The sequence below is a fragment of the Chanodichthys erythropterus genome, chromosome 14 (assembly GCF_024489055.1).
Source record: "Chanodichthys erythropterus isolate Z2021 chromosome 14, ASM2448905v1, whole genome shotgun sequence".
Taxonomy (NCBI): domain Eukaryota; kingdom Metazoa; phylum Chordata; class Actinopteri; order Cypriniformes; family Xenocyprididae; genus Chanodichthys; species Chanodichthys erythropterus.
In genome coordinates this window covers 6,727,218-6,751,768 of record NC_090234.1, presented here as the reverse complement: position 1 = coordinate 6,751,768, position 24,551 = coordinate 6,727,218, and the positions used below count along the sequence as shown (strand labels likewise).

Sequence of the window (24,551 nt, the reverse complement as noted above, 5' to 3'; positions counted from 1 at the left end):
ACCATATAACCCATGGGATCTAGTCTTGAGTCTGCTGACATAAGAAAGCATGGCAGTTTATAGCTGTCATAAGAGGTAAAATGTCATTAGAACAAAGGAAGCTTTCAGTGAATCATTTATCACCTGCTTTTCTTTTCTTTTTTTAAATCATGCATTAAGATGTATATAATGAAAAGATCCTACATTGTGACGTGTAAATGTGGGTCTTTGAACAGGTCGGCCCTGTTTGTGTAGCGTGACTTGCTGACAATGGAGAACCACTGTAGTGTGCAAAGGAGAGGGTTTGGTGTGTACAAAGGTGGTGTGTGTGGGTGAAAGTGCCTGGCAGTGCAAACAACTGCTCTTTACTGGTGCACTTTGTCCAGCAGGGCTTTGAGGAAGGCATGTCTATCGTGGGACGCTGCCAAACAATCCAGCTCTGTTGCATAACACTAGGAGATTGGGGCTGTTCGGCTGAGGGAAATTCAGTTGAAACTCAAGCCTTTTCTACCTCAAAGGCTTATGCTTTTGTTAAACCAAGAATTGTGGTAGATGTTGTGAGTATGTATGTAGTGTTCTACGGTGTTGGTGATGAGGCAAAATGGAAAAACCAAGAAAACTAACAATTTGAGCTCTAAATCCTTAAATACACTAAACCCAAATGTGAGGTAATCAGTTACTTCAAATTTTGAGTTATGATGTTCCAAATTTTAAGTAAGCAGAAAAGTAAGTTTTGAGTTTGTAGTACTCGTGTGTAAATTGCTCCTAACTTGAAGTACTGAGTTAGCGAACTTATTTTGGTTGCAATTCATATTTGGTTAATTAACTTTTTTATTTTGAGTTCTTGCAAATCAATTTTATTGAGTTATTTACTGTAAACCCTAATAAGTTGTCAGAACTAAAAAAAAAAGTTGAATGAGAATTTGTTAAGAAACTTAAGGATTTTTATTTTGTACTCACATTTTTGTTCTTAAATTTAAATTTTTGAGTATTTATACATTTAACTTAAAATTATCAGGTTATCTCAATGTAAATATTTTGCTAGCTATAACAAACTAATTCAGAAAATGCAGCAACTTAAAACATGTAACTTACTAAAAAAACATTAATTACTAAATCGCACACATAAAAAACACAATGTGTACACATAAAATGAGTTAGTGCTGTGAACTCAAAAGAAAAAGAGTTATAAATACTCCTAACAGTTCATTTAACTGAACACATTTGCTTAAGTTTGTCCTACTCAAACCAATTAAGTATTTTGAGCTTTAGGGTTTACAGTGTAATGAACAACCTTCTCCTGATGGATTATGATGCCATGGCGAATGATAAACAGCGGCCTCAAAAAGTATTTGGACTCTTAAGCTACACTTAAACTGGATTAATGTCTGCATCTGATAAAACCAAGTGGTATTCACAAACATATTTCCCACCTTTACATCATATCTTCATGATCCAAGTAATCCAAAGTGTCACAATACTTTTCCGTCTTCATTTTGAATAGCATTACTTTTGTAGTACATGTTGTGCCATCATTCTCTAAAATATAGGTCACCTCTTTTGATAATTTATATGTGACGAAAGTTTTGCTTAAGCGATTTTGACTCTGCATCCTTATTTCTAATGCCCACTTCCTCTTTCCTTCCATTTGCTGACCTTACTCCGTCATCAAACCAACTGTGTCATCACAAACCAACTTCCTTTCAAAACTGCGTCAGACTTCACTGGTTTAAATATTTATTTAATATAAAGCCATAAAGTCAAGAGATAAAATAGCAATAGAATAGTAAATTAAGATATAAAAACTGACATAAGTGCAGACTTAAAATGATCACAACCATTTTTAGCATACTAAAAGGTGATCTATTTATATACAGTACATTTGTTCCTATCTCAATAGCAAATAAAGTATAAATGTATTTACAAACCATATAGGTCAAAGAATCTCAGAGAAAATATAAAGGAGTACAAAATCCAACAGAGATTATGAATATTAGGAAAGTAGAATACGCAAAACGTATATAATAGTTCTGCCATTTCAACAGTTGATGTATAAGCAAAATACGCTCCTATTTAATTGTTTCTTTTGCGTAAAACTTACACCGTGTCCTAACCAGTTGCGTAATAAGTGACAGTGTTCTTGACACTACATGCAACATAACTGAACCAAATCAGAACATAGTTGATGTTTAATGTGCGGCAAAAAATTTTGACCAATGAGATTTCATTGTGGATGGTTAAACTATCCACAATGAAACTATCCTGTGGATGGTTAGGACACTGACGTGGCAGAGCCTTATTGCGTCGTGCCTGGTTAGGACACTGTGTTAGCAAGAGAAAAGCAGTACCAAAAAACAGAAGCAAGTGTGGAAGGAGAGAGAAGAAGGAACAGAGCTAGTTATTCTTAACGAGAGTCTTTTTAAGGCGAGGAACGAGGAAAACGGTGCCGTCCGCAGTGTGCTGAAGGGAGTATTCGTTGGGTGAGAAGGGCTTGCCCTGCTCGTCTCGAAGCATACCGAAGACTTCTTGATACAGGGTACTCAACTGCTGTTTCATCTCTCTCAGACTGGTGCTACGTTCGCTCTTCTCCTTCTTCAGTCGCTCCTTCTCCTCCTTCAACGAGTCCAGCTCGTACTCCAGGCCCACGATGTTCTCCAACTTCCGCTTGCGGCAGTTCTGCGCAGCGACCTTGTTCTTGCCCCGACGGCGGATGTCTCTGACGAGGGCGAGCTGGGCCTCGTTGAGCTGGTGTTTGGACATCATCTCGTTGAAGTCATCCACAGGCAGATTGATGATCATGTCCACGGTAAACGGGATCTGCAAGGCTTTTGCTCTCTGTTCATCACGGGAGAGCCGGGCCTCTGAGCGTTTCTTCTGCTTGTCTTTGGTGAAGGGAGGTTTGGAGTAGCCACTGGCCTCCACCGGCTCTGTCTTTGGGTTCTTTCCTTTCATCTCCTGCTGCTCTGCGGAGGATTTATCTGAGAGAGATGTCTGAGCTCCGTCATTAAGGTAAACCAGCGGGAATATCTCTGTATAATCGGAGTCCGTGCCTCCCGGACTACCGTCCATCTCTTCCGAGTCGGAGTCGCTAAAACTGAATGATCCATCTCCATTCAAGGACTTCCCCGGAGAGCTCATGTGAGGACTGGAGTCTAGCGACAAGCCAGAATCAGAATCTGGGAATTCCACATTGGGTTCTGGTTTTCCTGAGCTGAAGTTTCCAGGTGAGAAGCTTTGCAGATCCATGGGGTTTACAGGGGAATCGCTGTCAGTCTCGGCCAGTTGGCTGACCATATTTCCTCCGTCGGATGTGAGAGGGCCACTGTTCACTTTTGCCTCCATCTCAGGATAAAACAGCTCATTAAATTCTTCAGGTCTGAACTCGGCTCCCACATCTGGGACGTTCAGACTCATCTGGCTGAGGTTGGGCGACACCATATTGTTGAAGGGTCCGTCATAGGTGTTGATGTATTCAGGAGGACACACCTCTGTCTGGACGGAAGAGAGATGGTCCATCCCGGGCAGATATTGACTGTAGCTTGGGTTCTGTGCTTCTCCGGAAGGTTTCATAAATCCATCCATATTCAGTGTCTCCTGCATCTGCATGTTGAGGCACTGCAAAAAATACAAAAGAGCAGCGTATGAACACCATAATCCAATGTGAAGACTCATATGAGGCAAACAGGGGTTACAGTATGAGTTGGGATCAGAGAATTGTTGCACTCTTTCACATTGCCTGGTAAGTTGGCAAAGTTCCAGTTGCTTGAGTGTTTCTACGCTTGACCTGCTTTGTAACATTGTAGCCGGATGCTTCACTCTGTAGAATTCAACGTGTTGGGGAATGTTGATGTGAGTCATATAAAAGGACGTAAAAGGGTTAGTTCACCCAAAAATGAAAATTATCCCATGATTTACTCATCCTCAAGCCATCCTAGGTGTATATGCCTTTCTTCTTTCAGATGAACATGATCAGAGTAAAAAATATCCTGCCTCTTCCAAGCTTTATTAATGGGAGTGAATGGTACCCTAGATTTTGAAGCCTAAAAAAGTGCATCCATCCATCATAAAAGAAATATATACAGCTCCAGGGGGTTAATAAAGGCCTGCTGAAGCGAAGCGTTTGTTTTTGCAAGCAAAATATCCATATTTAAAAGATTATAAAGGAATAACTGCCTTCTGGTAACGTCTGTACAGGGGTTCACGAGAGAGTCGAGTTCCGGCGTATGATGTAGGATGTAGGAGTAGCGTAAGCTTAGGTGAGAGTAGACGCCTCTAGGGCTTCAAAATCTCGGTTACTGTTCACTCCCTCTATAAAGTTTGAAAGAGCCAGGATATTTTTTAATATAACTCAGATTGTGTTCGTCTGAAAGAAGTGTCATGTACACCTGGGATGGCTTGAGGGTGAGTAAATCATGGGATCACTTTTATTTTTTACTTTTATGAGCTTATGAGTTTTTTTTCTAGTTATGAGCTATCCGGTGTATTTTGGTGTACAAATGGTCAAGTACAAACATAAATGAAGTATACATCCCAAGCTGCGTGTGAAACCACAGCATGAGCTCAGAGAGGGTCATTTGGTTGTTGCTCAGCAACAGGATTGTTTGCGCATTTCTAAACCACAGGTGATATAAACCAGAGTACACAAAGAAGTACCTCACAGCCTCTCTCTCAGAAAATGAGGATGAAGGGATAGTTCACCAAAAAAATAAAAATTCTGTCATCATTTACTCACCCTCATATCATTCCAATAAGACTTTCGTTCATCTCCGAAAACCAAATGAAGATATTTTTTAATGAAACCTGAGATTTCTGTCTCCACTGAAAGTTGATGTAACCAAAACTTTTAAAAAAGTCTATAAAGACATTGTAAAAGTGTGAGCATGGTTGAGCATATTTGATGTGCTCTGTGTAAGTGCATTGATCACGGTTTAGCCTAAAATTAAATCTGTTCATCATTAGTGTCAAACTTTTGGTGGAAGGAACTTTAAATGGAGGGAAAGAAATCTCTTAGGTTTCATTAAAAATATATTTGTGTTTCGAAGATGAACCAAAGTTTTGAGTTTTATGACCCGAGGATGAGTAAATGGTGACAGAATTTTCATTATGTGGTGAATTATCCCTTTCATGTTGCACAGTAAGGTTTTTATGTAAGTTGTTATAAGGTGTTTATAGAGCTGGTGGCATCTTATCTGACCAGGGTCCAAAAATAACACTATAAGCACCAAATGCAAGAATAAATTGGCTTGGGCATGTTAATAAACCTTTTCTGTTGGCTGGAATCTTTATTTGATACTAATATATATTATATGCTTTAAATGGCAATGTATAAGCGAACATTTAGTGACTTGCTATGCAAAGACGTACCAACTATTTACTAATACCATTTATATTTTCCAAGTTAATTTTGTCATGTAAGGTGAGGTCTGGTTCAATGTTCATACCTGCAACTCTGGGAGTGAGAGCAACTCCATCCAGGCTTGATCCAGAGAGCCTGGCAGCAAAGGATTCTGGGTGAAGGCTGGGATGTCTGCGGGCATCATAAGATCTGTGGTAGGTGGAACGGAAACATCCAGGCAAGGTGGAGCTGACTGTACAGACCACAGAGAAGAGAGACAATTAGACTGAAGTGCAGAGACATGTATAGGTGTTGTGTTGCCGTGAGGTGTTATATGGGTGATATATATATCCTATAATTACCTCAGCTGCCTCATCTAGTGGAAAAGTCTCAGCCAGGAGCTGCATGCATTCATCAAATGACAGGGCATCACCTTCTTGTGCTGCGAAAGCCCCATTCTGCAGGTACACAGTCAAATATATCCCAATAAAACCATTGTATCTACAATACACACACCGCAGGAGAGGTACAAGTAAATGCAGATTCTTTGACTGGATTAGTTCTCTAAACTTTGAGGTACAATTATTAACAAGGAACATCTATTATCTCTGGTTACTGGTAAAGTGGAAGTGTTCATTGTGTAGATGTGGATGCATTAATTCAAGGCTTAATCATTGGTAATACTGTTCGATCGATGTTACGATGTGATGTGGATTCTGAATCACTTTTGTTGAAAACATTGAAAACAAAACTGAAATGTAATGTCATCAACATACAACAATGTACCCAGAGTTAATGCTGAAACAATATTTCAATTACACTTCAGTAGAACATCATCAAATTCCTGACCATTTCAAAATCTGGGGGGAAAAATCGTTTAAAATAAAAATGACATTTGTCCAGCAGTTGAGTCACTTTTTTGTTTTATTATTTAATGGTTTAACACAATCAATGACAAAAAGATACAGAAGATCATTCTTAAAAAAAAAAGTAAAAGTGGCACAAAAATGACAAAAACACTATAAACTTGAAAAATATTAATAGTTTCTGAAGTCTGATGTCATTATAACTACAGGTGGTCCAACGGTTCGGGTTTTAAAAATCTGGCTTACATCAGACTACTGCCTCTTCCTTTGGCTTCTCTGAAATCTGAAAAAGAAAGCATGACGTTACTTAAGAACAAGTGAATTCAGCTGTCAAACATAGTCAACATTCACTATCTTATATGCTATTTAAATTCATTAAAGCGATAGTTCACCCAAAAATGAAAATGTGATGTTTATCTGCTTACCCCCAGGGCATCTATGATGTAGGTGACTTTGTTTCTTCAGTAGAACACAAATGATGATTTTTAACTCCAACCGTTGCCGTCTGTCAGTCGTATAATGCATGTCAATGAAAAATCCATCTATAAGAGTCAATAAACATGCACAGACAAATCAAAATTAAACCTTGCAGTTCGTGACGACACATTGATGTCCTGAGACACGAAACGATCGGTTTGTGCGAGAAACCGAACAGTATTTATATCATTTTTTACCTCTAAAACACCTCTATGTCCAACTTCCCTCCACATCCGGCTGGTGAGGTCTGAAAACGCGTTCTGATGATGGAAGTGATCTCTCGTGCTTTGCTTCAATGAGTGCGAGACATCACTTCCATTGTTAGAGCGCGATCAGACCTCACACACCAGATGCTCAAGGCAGCTGGACATAGTGGTGTTTCAGAGGTAAAAAAATTATATAAATATTGTTCGGTTTCTCACACAAACCGATCGTTTCATGTCTCAGGACATCAATGCGTCGTCACGAACTGCAAGGTTTAATTTGGATTTGTCTGTGCATGTTTTTTTTTACTCTTATAGATGGTGTTCCCATTGACAATGCATTATACAGCTGACAGACGGCAACGGTTGGAGTTAAAAATCCTCATTTGGGTTCTACTGAAGAAACAAAGTCACCATCTTGGATGCGCTGGGGGTAAGCAGATAAACATCACATTTTCATTTTTGGGTGAACTATCCCTTTAATGCTTCAATATCAATGCAGTTTCTACAATTAACATTTACAAATGGAAGCTCTATGATAGGGGTGTCCAATCCTTCCAGCCCAGATCTCCAGCCCTAATTAAACACACCTGAAGCAGCTAATCAAGGTCATTAGGATCAATAATAAAACTTCCAGGCAGGTGTGTTGCTGATAAACTCTGCATGAAGAGGGATAAACACCTCTGAGCTTAAGGATGGGACGGAAACATTAGTAAAAGAAATCCATGAAACTGCATAGTATTCAAGTTTTTAAAGTTCTTGTAGAATAAAACAGCTTAGACTTTTCCATACATTCTTCACATTTAATAGTGATTCAGGAAAATGAATGATTACCTGATGAAGCAGGAGAGGGTCCGAGGTCAGGTGATTGTGCTGTCGACTACAACTCAGTGTATAATCAATGTCAGCATTATCAGGAGGGCACTTCTCATTTCTTTAACTGTCCGTCCGCATCTGCCTTCACTCCTACTAAAGGCAAGAACGCAAGGTGCTGTGCAAGCATAGAGTAACTGCTGTAAGACATGAGTCTGCGTCTGAAATCACACTGAGTAGGTACTTCACGACCATTAAAAAGGCACATTCTATATAGAATGTGTGTAGTATCAATGAAATTCGGACGTGCTTCATTCACCAGGTTGTCACATTGTCATGTGACCAACGGCGTCAGTTGCGTCGCTTCACTGCAATTCATAAATCCTCTCCCGTAGCCTCATGGGATAGTAAAGTGTCCAGCAAATGCACACCTCAGAATCTCGCCGGAATTAGTAGGTCATCCGGGGACTTTTCGCCTACTGTTTTTCGAATACTATGCATTTGGACATACTACTCTGTTGGCATACTGTTTACCGCATACTATATAGTAGGGAAGTATTCGATTTTAGATTCAACGGGACATTGTAAAGTGTGACTTGCTTATGTTTGTGTCTCTTGCACTTTGAGAAAACTGCTAAATGTTGTTGGAACTTTAATTGGGAAATTTAAATAACACTTTAAATAAATGTATGGTTTATTCAAATATTTTTAAATTAATGACATTTACCTAATAACAGTCAGTAACGATACAAACCAAACATAAAAAAAACAAGCACGAAAAACAAAATAGAGAAAAAATAAAGTAGATGCACCATTGTTTGAAATTGTGCCAGAGAAGTGGTGTAAATATGTCAGGTAGTTCCATAAACAAGACGGACGCATCCGTGTTTTCTGTCTAATGAGGAAGCATCAGTTAGACTACTGAGAAGTGCACATGCAGAACCAAAATGGGTGTTTCTTAGAAGCTGTTTACATGACACCATTTTCAACAACAACAACAAAAAAAATGGTTTTAAAGTGCAAGTTTTTGAAAGCGATACTGTTATTGTCTCTATGTAAACAACAAAAACATAAATTTGTGAACACAGTGATGTCATGTGACTACTACACACTATAGACACTATAGACATACTCATGGTATTACATGTTCAGTCTTTAGTGTCTATAGTGTGTAGTGTTTCTTTACAAGTGGCCTGGCAGCAAAATGCAGTGTTTTTTGACATTTTCGTGGTTCAACTGCTTTACCCAAAGCTTTACTCACTAGCATTCTGTGTAGATATACTTTCATGATCTTGTGATCAAAAACAACAAACAGGTGTGTTCGACTTGAAGCGGCTGTGCAGACTGATCGATATATGACATCAAAGCACCACAAGAGTGATTCAAGTCGAACACAATGGCCAATCAGAGACATATATGTTGAGGGCATAAACACAATGGCCAATCAGAGACATATATGTTGAGGGCATAAACACAATGGCCAATCAGAGACATATATGTTGAGGGCGTGAACACAATGGCCAATCAGAGACATATATGTTGAGCGTGTGAACACAATGGCCAATCAGAGACATATATGTTGAGCGTGTGAACACAATGGCCAATCAGAGACATATATGTTGAGTGCGTGAACACAATGGCCAATCAGAGACATATATGTTGAGCGTGTGAACACAATGGCCAATCAGAGACATATATGTTGAGCGTGTGAACACAGTGGCCAATCAGAGATATATATGTTGAGCGTGTGAACACAGTGGCCAATCAGAGACATATATGTTGAGGGTGTGAACACAGTGGCCAATCAGAGACATATATGTTGAGGGCGTGAACACGGGCCAATCAGAGACATATATGTTGAGGGCATAAACACAATGGCCAATCAGAGACATATATGTTGAGTGTGTGAACCCATTGGCCAATCAGAGATATATATGTTGAGGGTGTGAACACAATGGCCAATCAGAGACATATATGTTGAGGGTGTGAACACAATGGCCAATCAGAGACATATATGTTGAGTGTGTGAACCCATTGGCCAATCAGAGATATATATGTTGAGGGTGTGAACACAATGGCCAATCAGAGACATATATGTTGAGGGTGTGAACACAATGGCCAATCAGAGACATATATGTTGAGTGTGTGAACCCATTGGCCAATCAGAGATATATATGTTGAGGGTGTGAACACAATGGCCAATCAGAGACATATATGTTGAGGGCGTGAACACAGTGGCCAATCAGAGACATATATGTTGAGGGCGTGAACACAGTGGCCAATCAGAGACATATATGTTGAGGGCGTGAACACGGGCCAATCAGAGACATATATGTTGAGGGCGTGAACCCATTGGCCAATCAGAGACATATATGTTGAGGGCGTGAACCAAGTGGCCAATCAGAGACATATATGTTGAGGGCGTGAACCCATTGGCCAATCAGAGACATATATGTTGAGGGCGTGAACCCATTGGCCAATCAGAGACATATATGTTGAGGGCGTGAACCAAGTGGTCAATCAGAGACATATATGTTGAGGGCGTGAACACAGTGGCCAATCAGAGACATATATGTTGAGGGCGTGAACACAATGGCCAATCAGAGACATATATGTTGAGGGCGTGAACACAGTGGCCAATCAGAGACATATATGTTGAGGGCGTGAACACGGGCCAATCAGAGACATATATGTTGAGGGCGTGAACCCATTGGCCAATCAGAGACATATATGTTGAGGGCATGAACCAAGTGGCCAATCAGAGACATATATGTTGAGGGCGTGAACCCATTGGCCAATCAGAGACATATATGTTGAGGGCGTGAACCCATTGGCCAATCAGAGACATATATGTTGAGGGCATGAACCAAGTGGCCAATCAGAGACATATATGTTGAGGGCGTGAACCCATTGGCCAATCAGAGACATATATGTTGAGGGCGTGAACCAAGTGGTCAATCAGAGACATAGGCTGCGTTCCAGTTCGGTTTTAGACACACACTCGCGAACTTCCCTAAACACTTCCCCTCGGGGGAATCCCTGCCGCCATTTTGAAGTGCGTTCCACTTCGTGAAGTGGACGAGGGAAGTTTATATGGACAGACCCTCGCTCCCTCGATTTTGACCGAGGGAGCGAGTCTACTTCATATGTACACTTCAGGCAGCTCCATAACCCACAATGCAACACGATTGTGACATCACCGCATATTGCGTTTAATTTACCCGAATTTACCCCACCACAAACAACTCTATGATATATTAATTATTTTTTAAACATTTAAAACACACATATATACATATAGAATGCTGTATTAAACAATTTTGTAAGGGGAAAAAAATAAATAATAAATCAGCTCCATTGCGGATTCCAAGTGATCAATGGCTTAGGACGTTCCAGTTCAGCCCATACAAAGGTTCCGCCAGAAGTGGGCACTCGTGCAACGTAAGCAATGACGTACATCTGAGTCAACGAGACCAAGTGAAGTTAGCGAGGGAAGGGCACTTAAAAACCGAACTGGAACGCAGCCATATATGTTGAGGGCGTGAACACAATGGCCAATCAGAGACATATATGTTGAGCGTGTGAACACAATGGCCAGTCAGAGACATATATGTTGAGGGCGTGAACACAATGGCCAATCAGAGACATATATGTTGAACGTGTGAACACAATGGCCAATCAGAGACATATATGTTGAGGGCGTGAACATAGTGGCCAATCAGAGACATATATGTTGAGGGCGTGAACCCAGTGGCCAATCAGAGACATATATGTTGAGCGTGTGAACACAATGGCCAGTCAGAGACATATATGTTGAGGGCGTGAACACAGTGGCCAATCAGAGACATATATGTTGAACGTGTGAACACAATGGCCAATCAGAGACATATATGTTGAGCGTGTGAACACAATGGCCAGTCAGAGACATATATGTTGAGGGCGTGAACATAGTGGCCAATCAGAGACATATATGTTGAGGGCGTGAACCCAGTGGCCAATCAGAGATATATATGTTGAGGGCGTGAACACAGTGGCCAATCAGAGACATATATGTTGAACGTGTGAACACAATGGCCAATCAGAGACATATATGTTGAGGGCGTGAACCAAGTGGCCAATCAGAGACATATATGTTGAGCATGTGAACACAATGGCCAATCAGAGACATATATGTTGAGGGCTTGAACACAATGGTCAATCAGAGATATATATGTTGAGGGCGTGAACCAAGTGGCCAATCAGAGACATATATGTTGAGGGCGTGAACACAATGGCCAATCAGAGACATATATGTTGAGCGTGTGAACACAATGGCCAGTCAGAGACATATATGTTGAGGGCGTGAACACAATGGCCAATCAGAGACATATATGTTGAACGTGTGAACACAATGGCCAATCAGAGACATATATGTTGAGGGCGTGAACATAGTGGCCAATCAGAGACATATATGTTGAGGGCGTGAACCCAGTGGCCAATCAGAGACATATATGTTGAGCGTGTGAACACAATGGCCAGTCAGAGACATATATGTTGAGGGCGTGAACACAGTGGCCAATCAGAGACATATATGTTGAACGTGTGAACACAATGGCCAATCAGAGACATATATGTTGAGCGTGTGAACACAATGGCCAGTCAGAGACATATATGTTGAGGGCGTGAACATAGTGGCCAATCAGAGACATATATGTTGAGGGCGTGAACCCAGTGGCCAATCAGAGATATATATGTTGAGGGCGTGAACACAGTGGCCAATCAGAGACATATATGTTGAACGTGTGAACACAATGGCCAATCAGAGACATATATGTTGAGGGCGTGAACCAAGTGGCCAATCAGAGACATATATGTTGAGGGCTTGAACACAATGGTCAATCAGAGACATATATGTTGAGGGCTTGAACACAATGGTCAATCAGAGATATATATGTTGAGGGCGTGAACCAAGTGGCCAATCAGAGACATATATGTTGAGGGCTTGAACACAATGGTCAATCAGAGACATATATGTTGAGGGCTTGAACACAATGGCCAATCAGAGACATATATGTTGAGGGCTTGAACACAATGGTCAATCAGAGACATATATGTTGAGGGCGTGAACCAAGTGGCCAATCAGAGACATATATGTTGAGGGCGTGAACACAATGACCAATCAGAGGTGTTTAAGAATCTGCTCAACAGCACTCAAAATGCTAGAGGGAAATGCTGGTATTGTCACATTTTAAAATTTCAGTACTGACTTGGTACCGAAGTCGGTACTTTTGACAACACTAGTCCACGCCAAAGAACAATAACATTCTGTTTATTATAACTGTCGTCTGCCACTTTAAATGCTTGAGTTCTTTAATGTCAGGTGGATTCTTATTGGCTGTCAATGTTTTTATCATTCATCAGCTGGAAAAAAAAAAAAAAAACATTCTGAAAGTAATTCCATCAATATTGTTCCTCTGTGCCGTCATCGTTATAGTTGTGGTGTGGACTTTTCAGACTTTTTTCATTATTCTCATAGAATTAGAATGATTTTTAAAATGTTATAGTTATCATCACTGGTGTGAAAAATAGTAGGTAGTTTGCTCCATAATTTAATGCCAAGGTTACGCAAGGAAAACTCTTCCACTTTGTACAAGATTGAAATCACGTAGCACATCTGCGAAACACAAGTTTGCCTAACATCCTCAGGGAAAAGTAGGTCTTGAGAGTCCTATCCATGTCATGTTGCGATTGTTTGCGAGTGTATTTGCTTTCCATTTCGTAGAATTGACTTTACGCAGAAGCCTTACCTCCCGAGTTCCATTAATTATACCATAGTGGCAGTTACCAAGCAACTAGGCAGCTGCACCCTGTAATATGAGGGGAGGGTGAGGCCTGTTGAGCACCTATGTGTGTGTGTGTGTCTATGATAGATCACACGAGATGGATTTGTGCATGCGTACCTGTGCGATTTCTCCATTTGTTGTGTTGGTCTGCGTCAGCGTGCCGCTGGCCGGAAGGCTTCGAGGCACAAACTCTCCGGTCTCCTCGTCCAGCTGGAGTTGTGCGAGTAAAGCTTTCTCCTGCTCCCGCAAATGCTGCTGCCGCTTCTCCTCCTCCTGCTCACGCTGGCGACGCAACTCCACCTCCTTCTGTCTGTAGCTGAAATCAAACACTTCCCTCCCCGCACCCAGGTCCACGTCCTGCCTCCACAGGATATCTATCAGCTCCATATCCTAGAGAGGAATAATAGAGACGGCATGAGAGGAGCTGTGGGGATGCAGCAGCACAAGCTCCTGACCACACCCGGCCTGTCGAGGAGGGATTAGGAGCCCAGCCCTCCTCAGATAAGCACATGCACAATGTCAGTGTAACGACAAGACAATATGAATAATACATGCTTCTTCTCCTTTTTCATCCCATTTCTGGGAACTACCAAATCACACACCCACACAAACGCATACACTGTGAGTGTTACTATAAATGTTAGTAGCAGATTTAAAGGTCAGCTCAAAACTCAAAAGCAAGGCCGCTGGAAAAAATGATTCATATTTCTGACTTTCTACTTCAACTAAAAAACACTTGTGGGAAGTTGACATGTCCTGTGTGACAGGATATATCTAAAACTATTTTAAACAGTATTTTTTCTAATTACTTAATCATTATTATGCATGCTCAGATTATTTGACAGACTATATGGGATATTTTTTCTTTGAAAAATTTATTTGTCACACTGAAAGACCATTTAAAATGCAAAAATATGTTTAAAAAGAAACAAAATATGTGACCAGTTAAAGCACTTTTTTATTATTATAAAAAGACATTTGTGGTCATGTTTTAAATCAAATACCATTTATATTATATTAAACTATTTCTGCTGACCACATTTCTTTTTAACTGCACACCACAATCTGGAATTTTATATTTTGTGGTGAAACATGGCATGTTTTTAACCACTTTCTAGAGAAGTGTGTGCTACAGAGATATGGAGTCTACACTGGCTCTGACCAATCAGCAGCTGAGAATGAAACGCCACCCGCCATGTTGTTTTAACTACAGAGATCAGGGTGTTTGTCAGATACAAGGACAGAGAACAAAGAAAAATGCGTCCTTGTCACAGGCGTGTTGACGTGACATTGGTAGACCAACAGAAATAATAAGAAGCATATTTAGATGTGTATATTGAAATAGGCCTGCTTTCTTCTTCTTCTTCTTTTTTAAGGTTTCTATTATGTGCTTTGTGGCCCAGGGTTATTATAGTTAACTAGAACTGTAGGGAAAAAAAAAAAAAAAAACTTTTGTTACTTGGAATACACTAACTAATAAAAATGACAAAAACACAACAAAATAACTTTTTTTCTTTTTTTGAAGTTATATTTATTGGCTTTTTATGCCTTTATTAAGAAAGGACAGTAGAGAGCAGACAGGAAAGCATTGGGTGGAGAGAGGGGGGCGGGATCAGCAAAGGGCCTCGAAATGGGACTCAAACTCAGGTCGCCGTGAACGCATTTGCACCATATGTCGGCACACTAACCACACAACAAAATAACTTGACAGTAAAATGATAGCAGAAAATATCGAATGCAAAGAAATTGTAAATATTAATAAAAACCATCCAGTATCTGTGTTTTATCAGATTTTTTATTTTTGGAAAACTTCCAAAGCATACATGATGAACATCTTGTAAAGATCCATTTGAGGGATATATTAGCTGTGTGAACTTTGTAAATGCACTGTATTATAGAGTCGCGAGCTCGATGGGCAGGGAGCCCGAGATTTAAAGGGGCTGCAGCCTGAATCGGTGCATAGTTAATGATGCCCCAAAATAGGCAGTTAAAAAATTAATCTATGAGGTATTTTGAGATGAAACTTCACAGACACATTCAGGGGACACCTTAGACTTATATTACATCTTTTAAAAAAACGTTCAATGGCACCTTTAAATTGACATTTTAGTATATTGACATTTTGACAATAAGTTTGACAAGTTATAGTAATGAAATAAAATTTGCAGATCAATACATATTCAGTGTCTTCATCGATCACTAATCTTCCCTCTTGTCTAGTGCTGGCTAGAATAAATAATAAACATGATTTATCGAAAAATACGTTTTACTTTTAATACTTGCGTACATTAAAAATCAAGTACTTTTGTACTTTTACACAAGCACCAGATTTAAGTACTGATTATGTGTGACAACAAGTGCATTAATTTAACATTCAGCTTTTTTAAATGTGAAACTGTTTAGTATTATTGTTCATTTTAATTTTTTAAAAGGGTTTTTTCTAAGCTAATGACTAATAGTCCAGCGATGAGTCCACCATTTCTGATGCAATACTGACATTTCCAGACGGATAAAAAAAGAGGATGTATTACAAATATACTGATGCGTTATACTGCAACAGTTACCTAGAAGTAAATCCATTTAAGACTTTTTTATTATCAAAACACAAATGGGAATATTTTGTGATATTATCTCATCCTTTTTGCCCATTCATTGAAACAAAACTTTACAAAAGTTAATCATGAACGTAATATCAACTGAGCTGTTTAAGTCTTCTGAAGAGACACAAAACACTTTTATTCATATATAAACGTTGATCAGCGCGCATACAGAGAGCACATCAAATATGGTGAACGGAAGCTGAAACGAGCACGCTTTTCTTGTGCACATTAGAGCTTGGTTTACCATATTTGATGTGCTCTATGTATGTGCGCTAATCAATGTTTCTATGCGAATAAATAAATAAAGCGATTGTCTCTTCAGAAGACTTGCATTAAACCACTCGATTCAAATGGAGTTCTTTCACAGTCTCTTTATGGACTTTTTGAAGCATTATTGGAATGGACAGAAATATCTCAGGGTTCATTCAAAATATCTACATTTGTGTTTCGAAGATGAACGCAAGTCCTAACGACGATAGGCTGAGTGTATGATTTTTCATTTTTGGGTGGACTATCCCTTTAAATTGTTCATCAGCCACTCTGCACTATATGAGCTCAACTGCAAAATGCTCCACGACTCCCTGTTCCAATGTTATACATCACAAACACTGGTCATTAAAATTCTTCCCAGGCTGAGTGACAAAAATATTTATGAAACCTTGGCCTCAGCCTTTTCTTGACTGATAGTTGCAGGACCTCAAATCTTTATTACATCAACAGTGTCTGAGATATGGATTACTTAGTCTTTGACCTCCTCTAGCATTTGTTTACAGAGGAGAGGCTTTGCATAAACGTCTGCAGCGCTGCATCTATCTGTTCACGAGGTCAGAAAAACCATGTCGAGCATGTGACTCAAGATCTGGAGAAAATCAGCTTCCTATATATTTTCAGATCACAAGGCCCAGGGGACTAAACAGAGGAGAAGTGTGACTGACAACAGAGGAACTGCGCAGTTTTAAGGAAGCAATTCTGTTTTGCAATTATGAATCGGACATCAGCGCTGACGTTTCGATGTAACTAAATACGCCAACAAAGCTGCAGAGGACTGCTCCTGAATTGTACTGGAATGAAAGCACTGTTAATGTATTATTAATATTATTTTATTCCTTAGCATTTGTTTTTAATGATTAATCACTAATTATTTTAAGCATTTTGCCAGCACGTGAATTCCTGACTAATTTAAATTATATTTTAAAGTGTGTTATAACACAAGGTCTAGAGTGATAACTGAGTGGATCAGATGGCGTCAGGCGTCAGTGACATGCCCGTCTCCCTCTGAGTCACACACATCCTCTCCGGCTCCAGATAACAGACGGGGGCGGAGCGGCAGAGATGATGAAACATCCAAACAACTGATAAACGGGCCACTCTCACGAGAAGACGGACTGGACACACACACGCTCTCCTCCTCCTCCTCCTCGATGAAGAATGAACCAAGAATGTGTTTCTGATTGTTTGGTTTGGATGTTTTGCCTGAGAGGAAATGTTTCTGTAAAGAGCCTCTTACTTTCTAACCATATCCGGCTGTTTACAAGTGCATCACAAAAGCATAGATAAAGATTGTGAAAAATCAAACAGGAAGAGTTCATCCACAAATGGCCTATTATTACCATCATCATCATTATTATTGTTATAAACCATTATTATTTTCTGTTCTTTAATATTGTTTCTTCTAAAAATGAAGCTCACAATCAGCTTATTATCATTAATTAAAACTAGGGCTGGGTATTGACACAAATTTCACAATTCAATTTCGATTCACAAGCTTGCGATTCGATATCAATTATTTTGAATATATGCAGGTTCACATGGCAAATTTTCTTGAGGAAATAAAATCTCTCAACTTGTGCTGTAAACTATAGCCTGGAGTCCGTGGTTACTATATTAAACACTTAATTACACTCACGGACGTTTTTATAATAATAAAGTTATAATACTAACTTTACAATTACATAATCATATTTCTACACCAATTAGTTTTTTGAAATATAAACATTCAAATGGTGGCTGTCATAAAAACAGATTTATTCAAACACACATTAAATATTAAAGTGAATATGTAATATATTTAGCAAAATACTCCTCTCTCGAGTTAATTTTTCTAGCTGACTAACGAGTTTATGGTCAGAGTGAACATGGTTTTTCTGAAATAAATTTTGACATTACGTGACATATTGTGACAAGCTGTTGTACTGACGTCTTTCCGCGGATGAAACACTGAGCGATTACATGAGACACGATACATATTTCGGTAAGTTGTACTGTAGCTTTTAGCATACCTTCAGATGTTCATTCATGTTTATGTAACTGGTATTAAAGAGGAGATGATCAGTTCACGTGTGCTTCACGCGCTGCCGCTTCTCTTGAACTGAGGAGATTCAGCGACCTCTCACGCCACAATAAACAGCAAAAATGGATAAACAATAAACAAAATAGATCAAATTTGAAATCTGAGAGTTTGTTTCATATCAAAAGTAACAAAGATTATTGTGATTTTTTTGTATAGGAGGTGCGCTACATGTTCTGTTCATTCATCAACTGAAAACAGACTAGACTAATCAATTTTTGGGATTTAAGAATCGATATTGGTTCGTAAAAATGAGAATCGATTAAAATCAAAAAATTATTATTTTTTTTTTACCCAGCCCTAACTAAAACCATAAAAAAAAAAAAAAATATTTGACATAAAATAAACATTAACTGAAATAAAATATTAAAATATTTTTAGCTAGTTGCCAAGGCAACATTTCTCATTTACACTTAAGTACTAAAATAAGCCTACCTAATACTAAATAAACTAAAAACTGAGACCTATTTAAAAATTACTAAAACTAACTAGAATTAAAAAGAAAACAGAAACTATGAAATTAAATTTTATTACAAATATTAACAAAATAAATTATAGTATATCAATGATATTAAAGCAACGCTGAGCCCGAAGGGAAAAAAGGGTAACACTTTAGGGTCAAATTCTCACCCAATACCTAAATTTAACAACTACCTTACTAACTATTAATAAGCAGTAATTAGGAGTTTATTGTGGGAAAAGTCATAGTTAATAGTGAGAATTTGACCCCAAACTAAATTGGGCCAAAAAAAAGAGAATATAATATGGGGCCTGGATTTCATGAGAGTGAGTAAATGAAGGGAAAATAAACACCAGTTGTTGATGAACTATTCCTTTACAGTGTAAAAGGCTGCAGATTGTTCCCTAGAAACTGTATTTGGTAAATATGATCATTTTAGTGATCCCAGTGAGTGTTTCTGACCTGATGTAAGAAAGTCTGTGTTCTGCCTGCTGCTGCTGATGATGATGATGAAGAAGAAGCTTGATTACATCAGTAATTATGTGGGGTTTGAATTAAACATCTAGTTTTGCATGTGTATGTTTGTACGTGTGAGTATCGCAGCCGTCACAGCCTATGGATGGGATTGTATTTAGGAGTGAAAAAGAATATCCAAGACACACCTAACTATATAATTAATGGTCAAAGTGTTGTAATCATTATCCAGATTAATGGAAACGGGAAACTAGAGCTGTTATTAAAACTGCAAAATTTCCCGATAAAGAAGAGATTATTTTTCAGACCTGTCTCACTTCCTGTTCCTCTACAGACTGCGGGAATGTGGAATATACCACTGCAGGAACAAGAGAACTCCTTGTTCTCTATTTTTTTCAGGCACGGTTCAGGCAGGTGTTGCACGTAGTCTGCGTCCAAACCGGTTTCCCAAACCCTCGCTGTCAATGTTTCAGTACAGGTGAACTCTCGTTAAAGTCACCCTGATGCACAACTGCTCAGTTCTGTTGCTGGACAACGTGACTTTATTTTAAAGCAGGGTCTTCATCGAGGAGGGGGACGATCAGGGACGTGGACGTGAGGGTGTGGACGTCCTAGGCCCCGATTTAAATGCCAATAAACTCTCAAAGAAATGGCTTAGACCTATACTGATTACAAAACGCTTGAATGAGTGATATTTTATTAAAAACAAAACAAAAAAGAAGAAAATATTTTACAAGCATATGTATCTCATAAAATAATTTAAATATAGTCCCCTCTAAAGTATTTAAATGTGTACTTTGGACATCAGCACACATTTATATATAAAGTTTTGGGAACGGTTAATAATTTTATTAATAACACTAACATTAACACGGTACATTCGGTAGCCTAAAGCATACAGCACAATAATTAATATGGTGTCATGTGACTTTAAAGCATTGATTACATATGTTTGATAAAATCTCATCTTACATAAGCATGAAAGGCTGCGAGTTTTTAATGCGTCACATATCTGTATCTTCTTTAAAACGGGGATTTCGGACTGTTTCAGCTCAGTGGTCCTGATGCTTCCCAACTACATCAATCTAATAATTAACATGGGATCATATAATGTCATACTTCTGACATGATCAACTGAATTAATGTTCGTTATAGTAACGGCAGTGTACAATAAAAAAATATTTTCTGTAAATGTGCATGACATGTTTATATGTGTGTGTGTTTCATAAGTTTAATTTGAATGTTTTGTTGAGGGTTTGTTCATATTTACAGGTTTGCAAAAACTGCAAGAGACATAAAAATGAAAAAGCTCAAATAAAGTTTGACCTTCTGTGACTAACAATCAATTTTCTGAAGGTCTTTCTTTTTCACTGACAGATTGTTTATAAAAAATAATTTGCATGAATTTTAGGTAAAAACCTGTTAACTGGTTAACAGTAAGTATCGTTTTTGGAAGTAAAAAATAAATCATTTACAGTGAAAAAAAAGATCACATTTGATGTTTGTTCATTTCATTAATTATGTTTCTTTTTAGTTTTTGTTATCAGTCATGTATATTAGGGTTTATGTTAAATCTTAAGTTGTTAAATTAATGTTTATTGCATTATTTTAGTGTTGTATGTGTTATCATGATGGTGTATTTCTACACCTTCTATATATTAAGCATTTAATATATAGATATTGATATATATAAGCTACTTGTGATGAAGATGTGACTTTCTCTTTACCATCTGTGATGTTATGGTGGATGTCAGTAAATGTCATGAAACCTTGATTCATATATTTTCTAGGGCTGGGTATTGACACAATTTTCACGATTCGATTCGATATCGATTATTTTGGGTGTAGTATTTCAGTTAAAGTACATGGCAAATTTTCTAGAGGAAATCAATCTCTCAACTTATGCTGTAAACTACACACAAACTCCCATGTGTACTACTATAATAATAATGAAGGTTATATTGACTTATTTGTATACAAACACTTAAATTACACTCAGTGATGTTTTTATTATAAATAGAGTTTAGAATTACATAATCATATTTCTACTCCAATTAGTTGTTTTTTTTTAATATAAACATTTAAATCGCGGCTGTCATAACTGATTTATTCAAACATGCATTAAATATTGAAGAGCATTAAAAATTATAATGAATATGTAACGGTGCATAGCTATATTTATCAGAATGCTGCTTTCTAGAGTTCACTCTCTAGCTGACTAATGAGTTTATGGTCACTGAATGTGTTTTTCTGAGGTTAATGTGACGTTACGTGACAATGTTTACAAGCTGTTTTATTGACGTCTTTCCGAGGTTGAAACACTGATTGAGCGATTACACGAGACATGATACGGATTTCGGTAAGTTGTACTGTATATTTTAACATACCTTCAGATGTTCATGCATGTTTATTTCGTGCTGTAACTATTATTAAAGCTGCTGTCCGTGACTTTTGGCCCTCTAGCGGTTAATAAACAGAACTGCACGCATCTTGCGGAGGAACATTCTAGCCGGATCTACTTTTCTCCGTGTATGTCTATGGCGAGTCACGCTGTTACTGTGATACTCTGCGGCGAGTCCTACCAGTCCGGTCCTGAAATAGTCCGAATATAAACACTTATTATAACTGTACCATAATGATTCAGGATAAGACAAAAACACGGTTTGGAAAATGGATTCATGTTGTATATTCTCATTATATAATCTTTGTAAATTTTTAACACAAAAAAAAAGTTGCGGACTGCAGCTTTAAAGCGGAGGAGAGGATGTTCACATGCGCTCATGCTTGCTGGTTCATTTTAACTGAGGCGCTAAAGCGATCTGTCACGCCACATTAAACAGCGCCAAAACATATGAAATCTGAGACTTTGCTTCATATCGAAAGTAACAAAGATTATTGCGATTTATTGGATGTGAGGCGCTACATATTCTGCTTATTCATCAACTGAAAACAGACCAATCGATTCTTGGGATTTAAGAATCAATATCAGTTCGTAAAAATGAGAAATCAATATTTTTTACCCAGCCCTAATATTTTCATGCATTATACAGACACTAATGATCTTTTTAGTATTATGTAATGTTTGTAAACGACACGTTACCAAAGTGCTACCAAAACTCCCAAAAGTCTTTTTTTTCTTCAGTTAGGTATAAAGAATAGCAATAGCTGTGATAGAGATTAATCTTTCAAAGCGGAGGACCACTTCTTTACGTCAGGACACAAGGAAAAGTAAACAGCCACATTCCAGATTGGAGCCGCCTGCTATTGTGCAAGGCGCCGGTGAGCGCGCATGCGCAGCCGCGTCTGTTGCGGGATCGCACGCAAAAACATCAAAGCGCAACGACACATCTCATGACAGAAGTTTAACCGTGTGCCAGCTTCGCCTCCAATTACTAGCCACATAGCACTGTGAGATGTTTTCACACCTATTTCGGTATTTCTTGCTTCCTTTCGCTCTCAGGACGGCCCGTGTTCAATGACAGTGCAGAATTTTGAGTGAAAAGATCAGAGGAAACGCCTCCTTTGCCACGGAATATTGCTATATTTAAAAATGACATTTGTTTCAACCGTTATAACTGTCATGAGTTATAGAAATTATCAAAATATCGAAACTTTAAAATCAGGAACGCGCTAGGCTCTTAAAAGTCAGACGAAAGTGTGTAACGCTGATCTGGTAACAGTAATAAATACATGCTCCACATGAGAGGTTCAAAGGGCAAAATGATGTAACATCATAGTATAATTAGAGAAACTGTCTCTTTTTTTGCAAGTTAGTATTTTAATACTATTAAAACATTATTATAACGTTAGTAACGCAATTAATTGTTATTTAATATTATTTACCTGTTGGCTTGGGTGAATTTTAGGCAGTTCAATCTCCATCATGTCTGAGAGGATCTCTCCTCGTCCGCCGTCACTCCTGGTGTGATTTATTTGTTTGTAATCCTTCACAGCGAAAATGAAATATGGCTTAAAATAAATACGTCCGATTGTCGTTGCTCTACGATGCACTTGTGAAGGAAACGCTGTCTGTGGAGTTATGAAAATTTACGGAAAGCCCCAGTCATTTGCTGGCCCCGCCCACACTCACGCTGACCAATAGAAAGCGCTGGCTGAGCTGTTGCGTTGTACGCCCCCTTTTACCTTCCGACTCTTGCTGAAAACCGAGCTGAAGCTTTATAACTTTAATACTATGATTAAACAATAACTCGTTGGAGTTGTACTTTTAAACTCTTTAAAAAACGTTTAATAACATAACATATACTTTATAGCTTTAACATAATTATTCTACACACATTTATCTTAACATTTGGGTTTTTAGGGTTAAATATGTTCAAATATGGTTGCATTTATTTTATTTATATGAAAACCAATAGTTAAACATAACCTTTTCCCAAAACGTTCCCTCAGGAACGTTCTGGGAACCTAAAACTGTATACAGAGGAGCTGATCTGATGGATCAGATTGAGATTGAAAATGACAGTCAAGCACTAATGTGACATGTACTACCTTCACCGAGCCCTTTACAGTCAATAACGCAATAGCACATGATCTGAGCACACCTACACACTCTCGTGACCTGCATGTCTGTCTGTCTGTCTGTCAGATAGCGACCCCTGCTGTTCCCTGTGCTTTAGTTTCATTTGAGCGTTTTTCACAGTGTGGTTAATCTTCAACCTTTTACACCGCAGTTTAACCATTCTAGACCAATAAGAGTTTATAGTTATAAAACATTAAACTAGGCTAACATTAAAATGTCGCTTGGGTAAAACAAATGGATTACCGATTGTCTGACTGCGTTTAAAGCTCTGAAATGATCACCTGACAAAGGGTATAACTACTGTTGTTAAAAGATCAACCCACAACGTGACACTTGAATCAAACTGAGTGCAAGTATGTTGTGTGTATAGCCTATATGGGCTATGCGATGCATTATCTGTGTTTCATCATCTCTCTTGGCCCTCTGGACTCTTTTAAACACACTTTCAATAGTTGATGTCATTTACTAACAATAATAATAGGAATGTCCAACAGTATTTGTGCATCACAAGAGAAATCTGTCATATGTTTCTGAAATTTTCGTTGAATATTATTATATTTAACTTGATTTTTTACTTTGTTTTCTTCATGTCTCGCATTTCATCAGTAACTTTATTTGGGGCAAAATAGATAATT

At 38.4% G+C, this 24,551-nt stretch overlaps 1 protein-coding gene across 2 annotated transcripts; it reads right to left on the bottom strand.

Moving 5' to 3' along the window:
• Positions 1-1,263: 1,263 nt before the first annotated feature.
• Positions 1,264-23,276, bottom strand: nfe2l2a (nfe2 like bZIP transcription factor 2a). Of its 2 annotated transcripts, none has more exons than XM_067409576.1 (5): positions 23,220-23,276; positions 13,613-13,885; positions 5,677-5,772; positions 5,422-5,567; positions 1,264-3,598 (listed from the first exon to the last, which is right to left on the bottom strand). In XM_067409576.1, exons 1-5 carry the CDS (start codon positions 23,259-23,261, stop codon positions 2,374-2,376), a joined length of 1,782 nt encoding a protein of 593 aa, XP_067265677.1. In that variant the 5' UTR covers positions 23,262-23,276; the 3' UTR covers positions 1,264-2,373. The 2 variants fall into 2 exon arrangements, with proteins under 2 accessions (XP_067265677.1, XP_067265678.1); XM_067409577.1 differs by having other exon boundaries at positions 1,268-3,594; positions 5,421-5,567.
• Between the last annotated feature and the right edge of the window lie 1,275 nt (positions 23,277-24,551).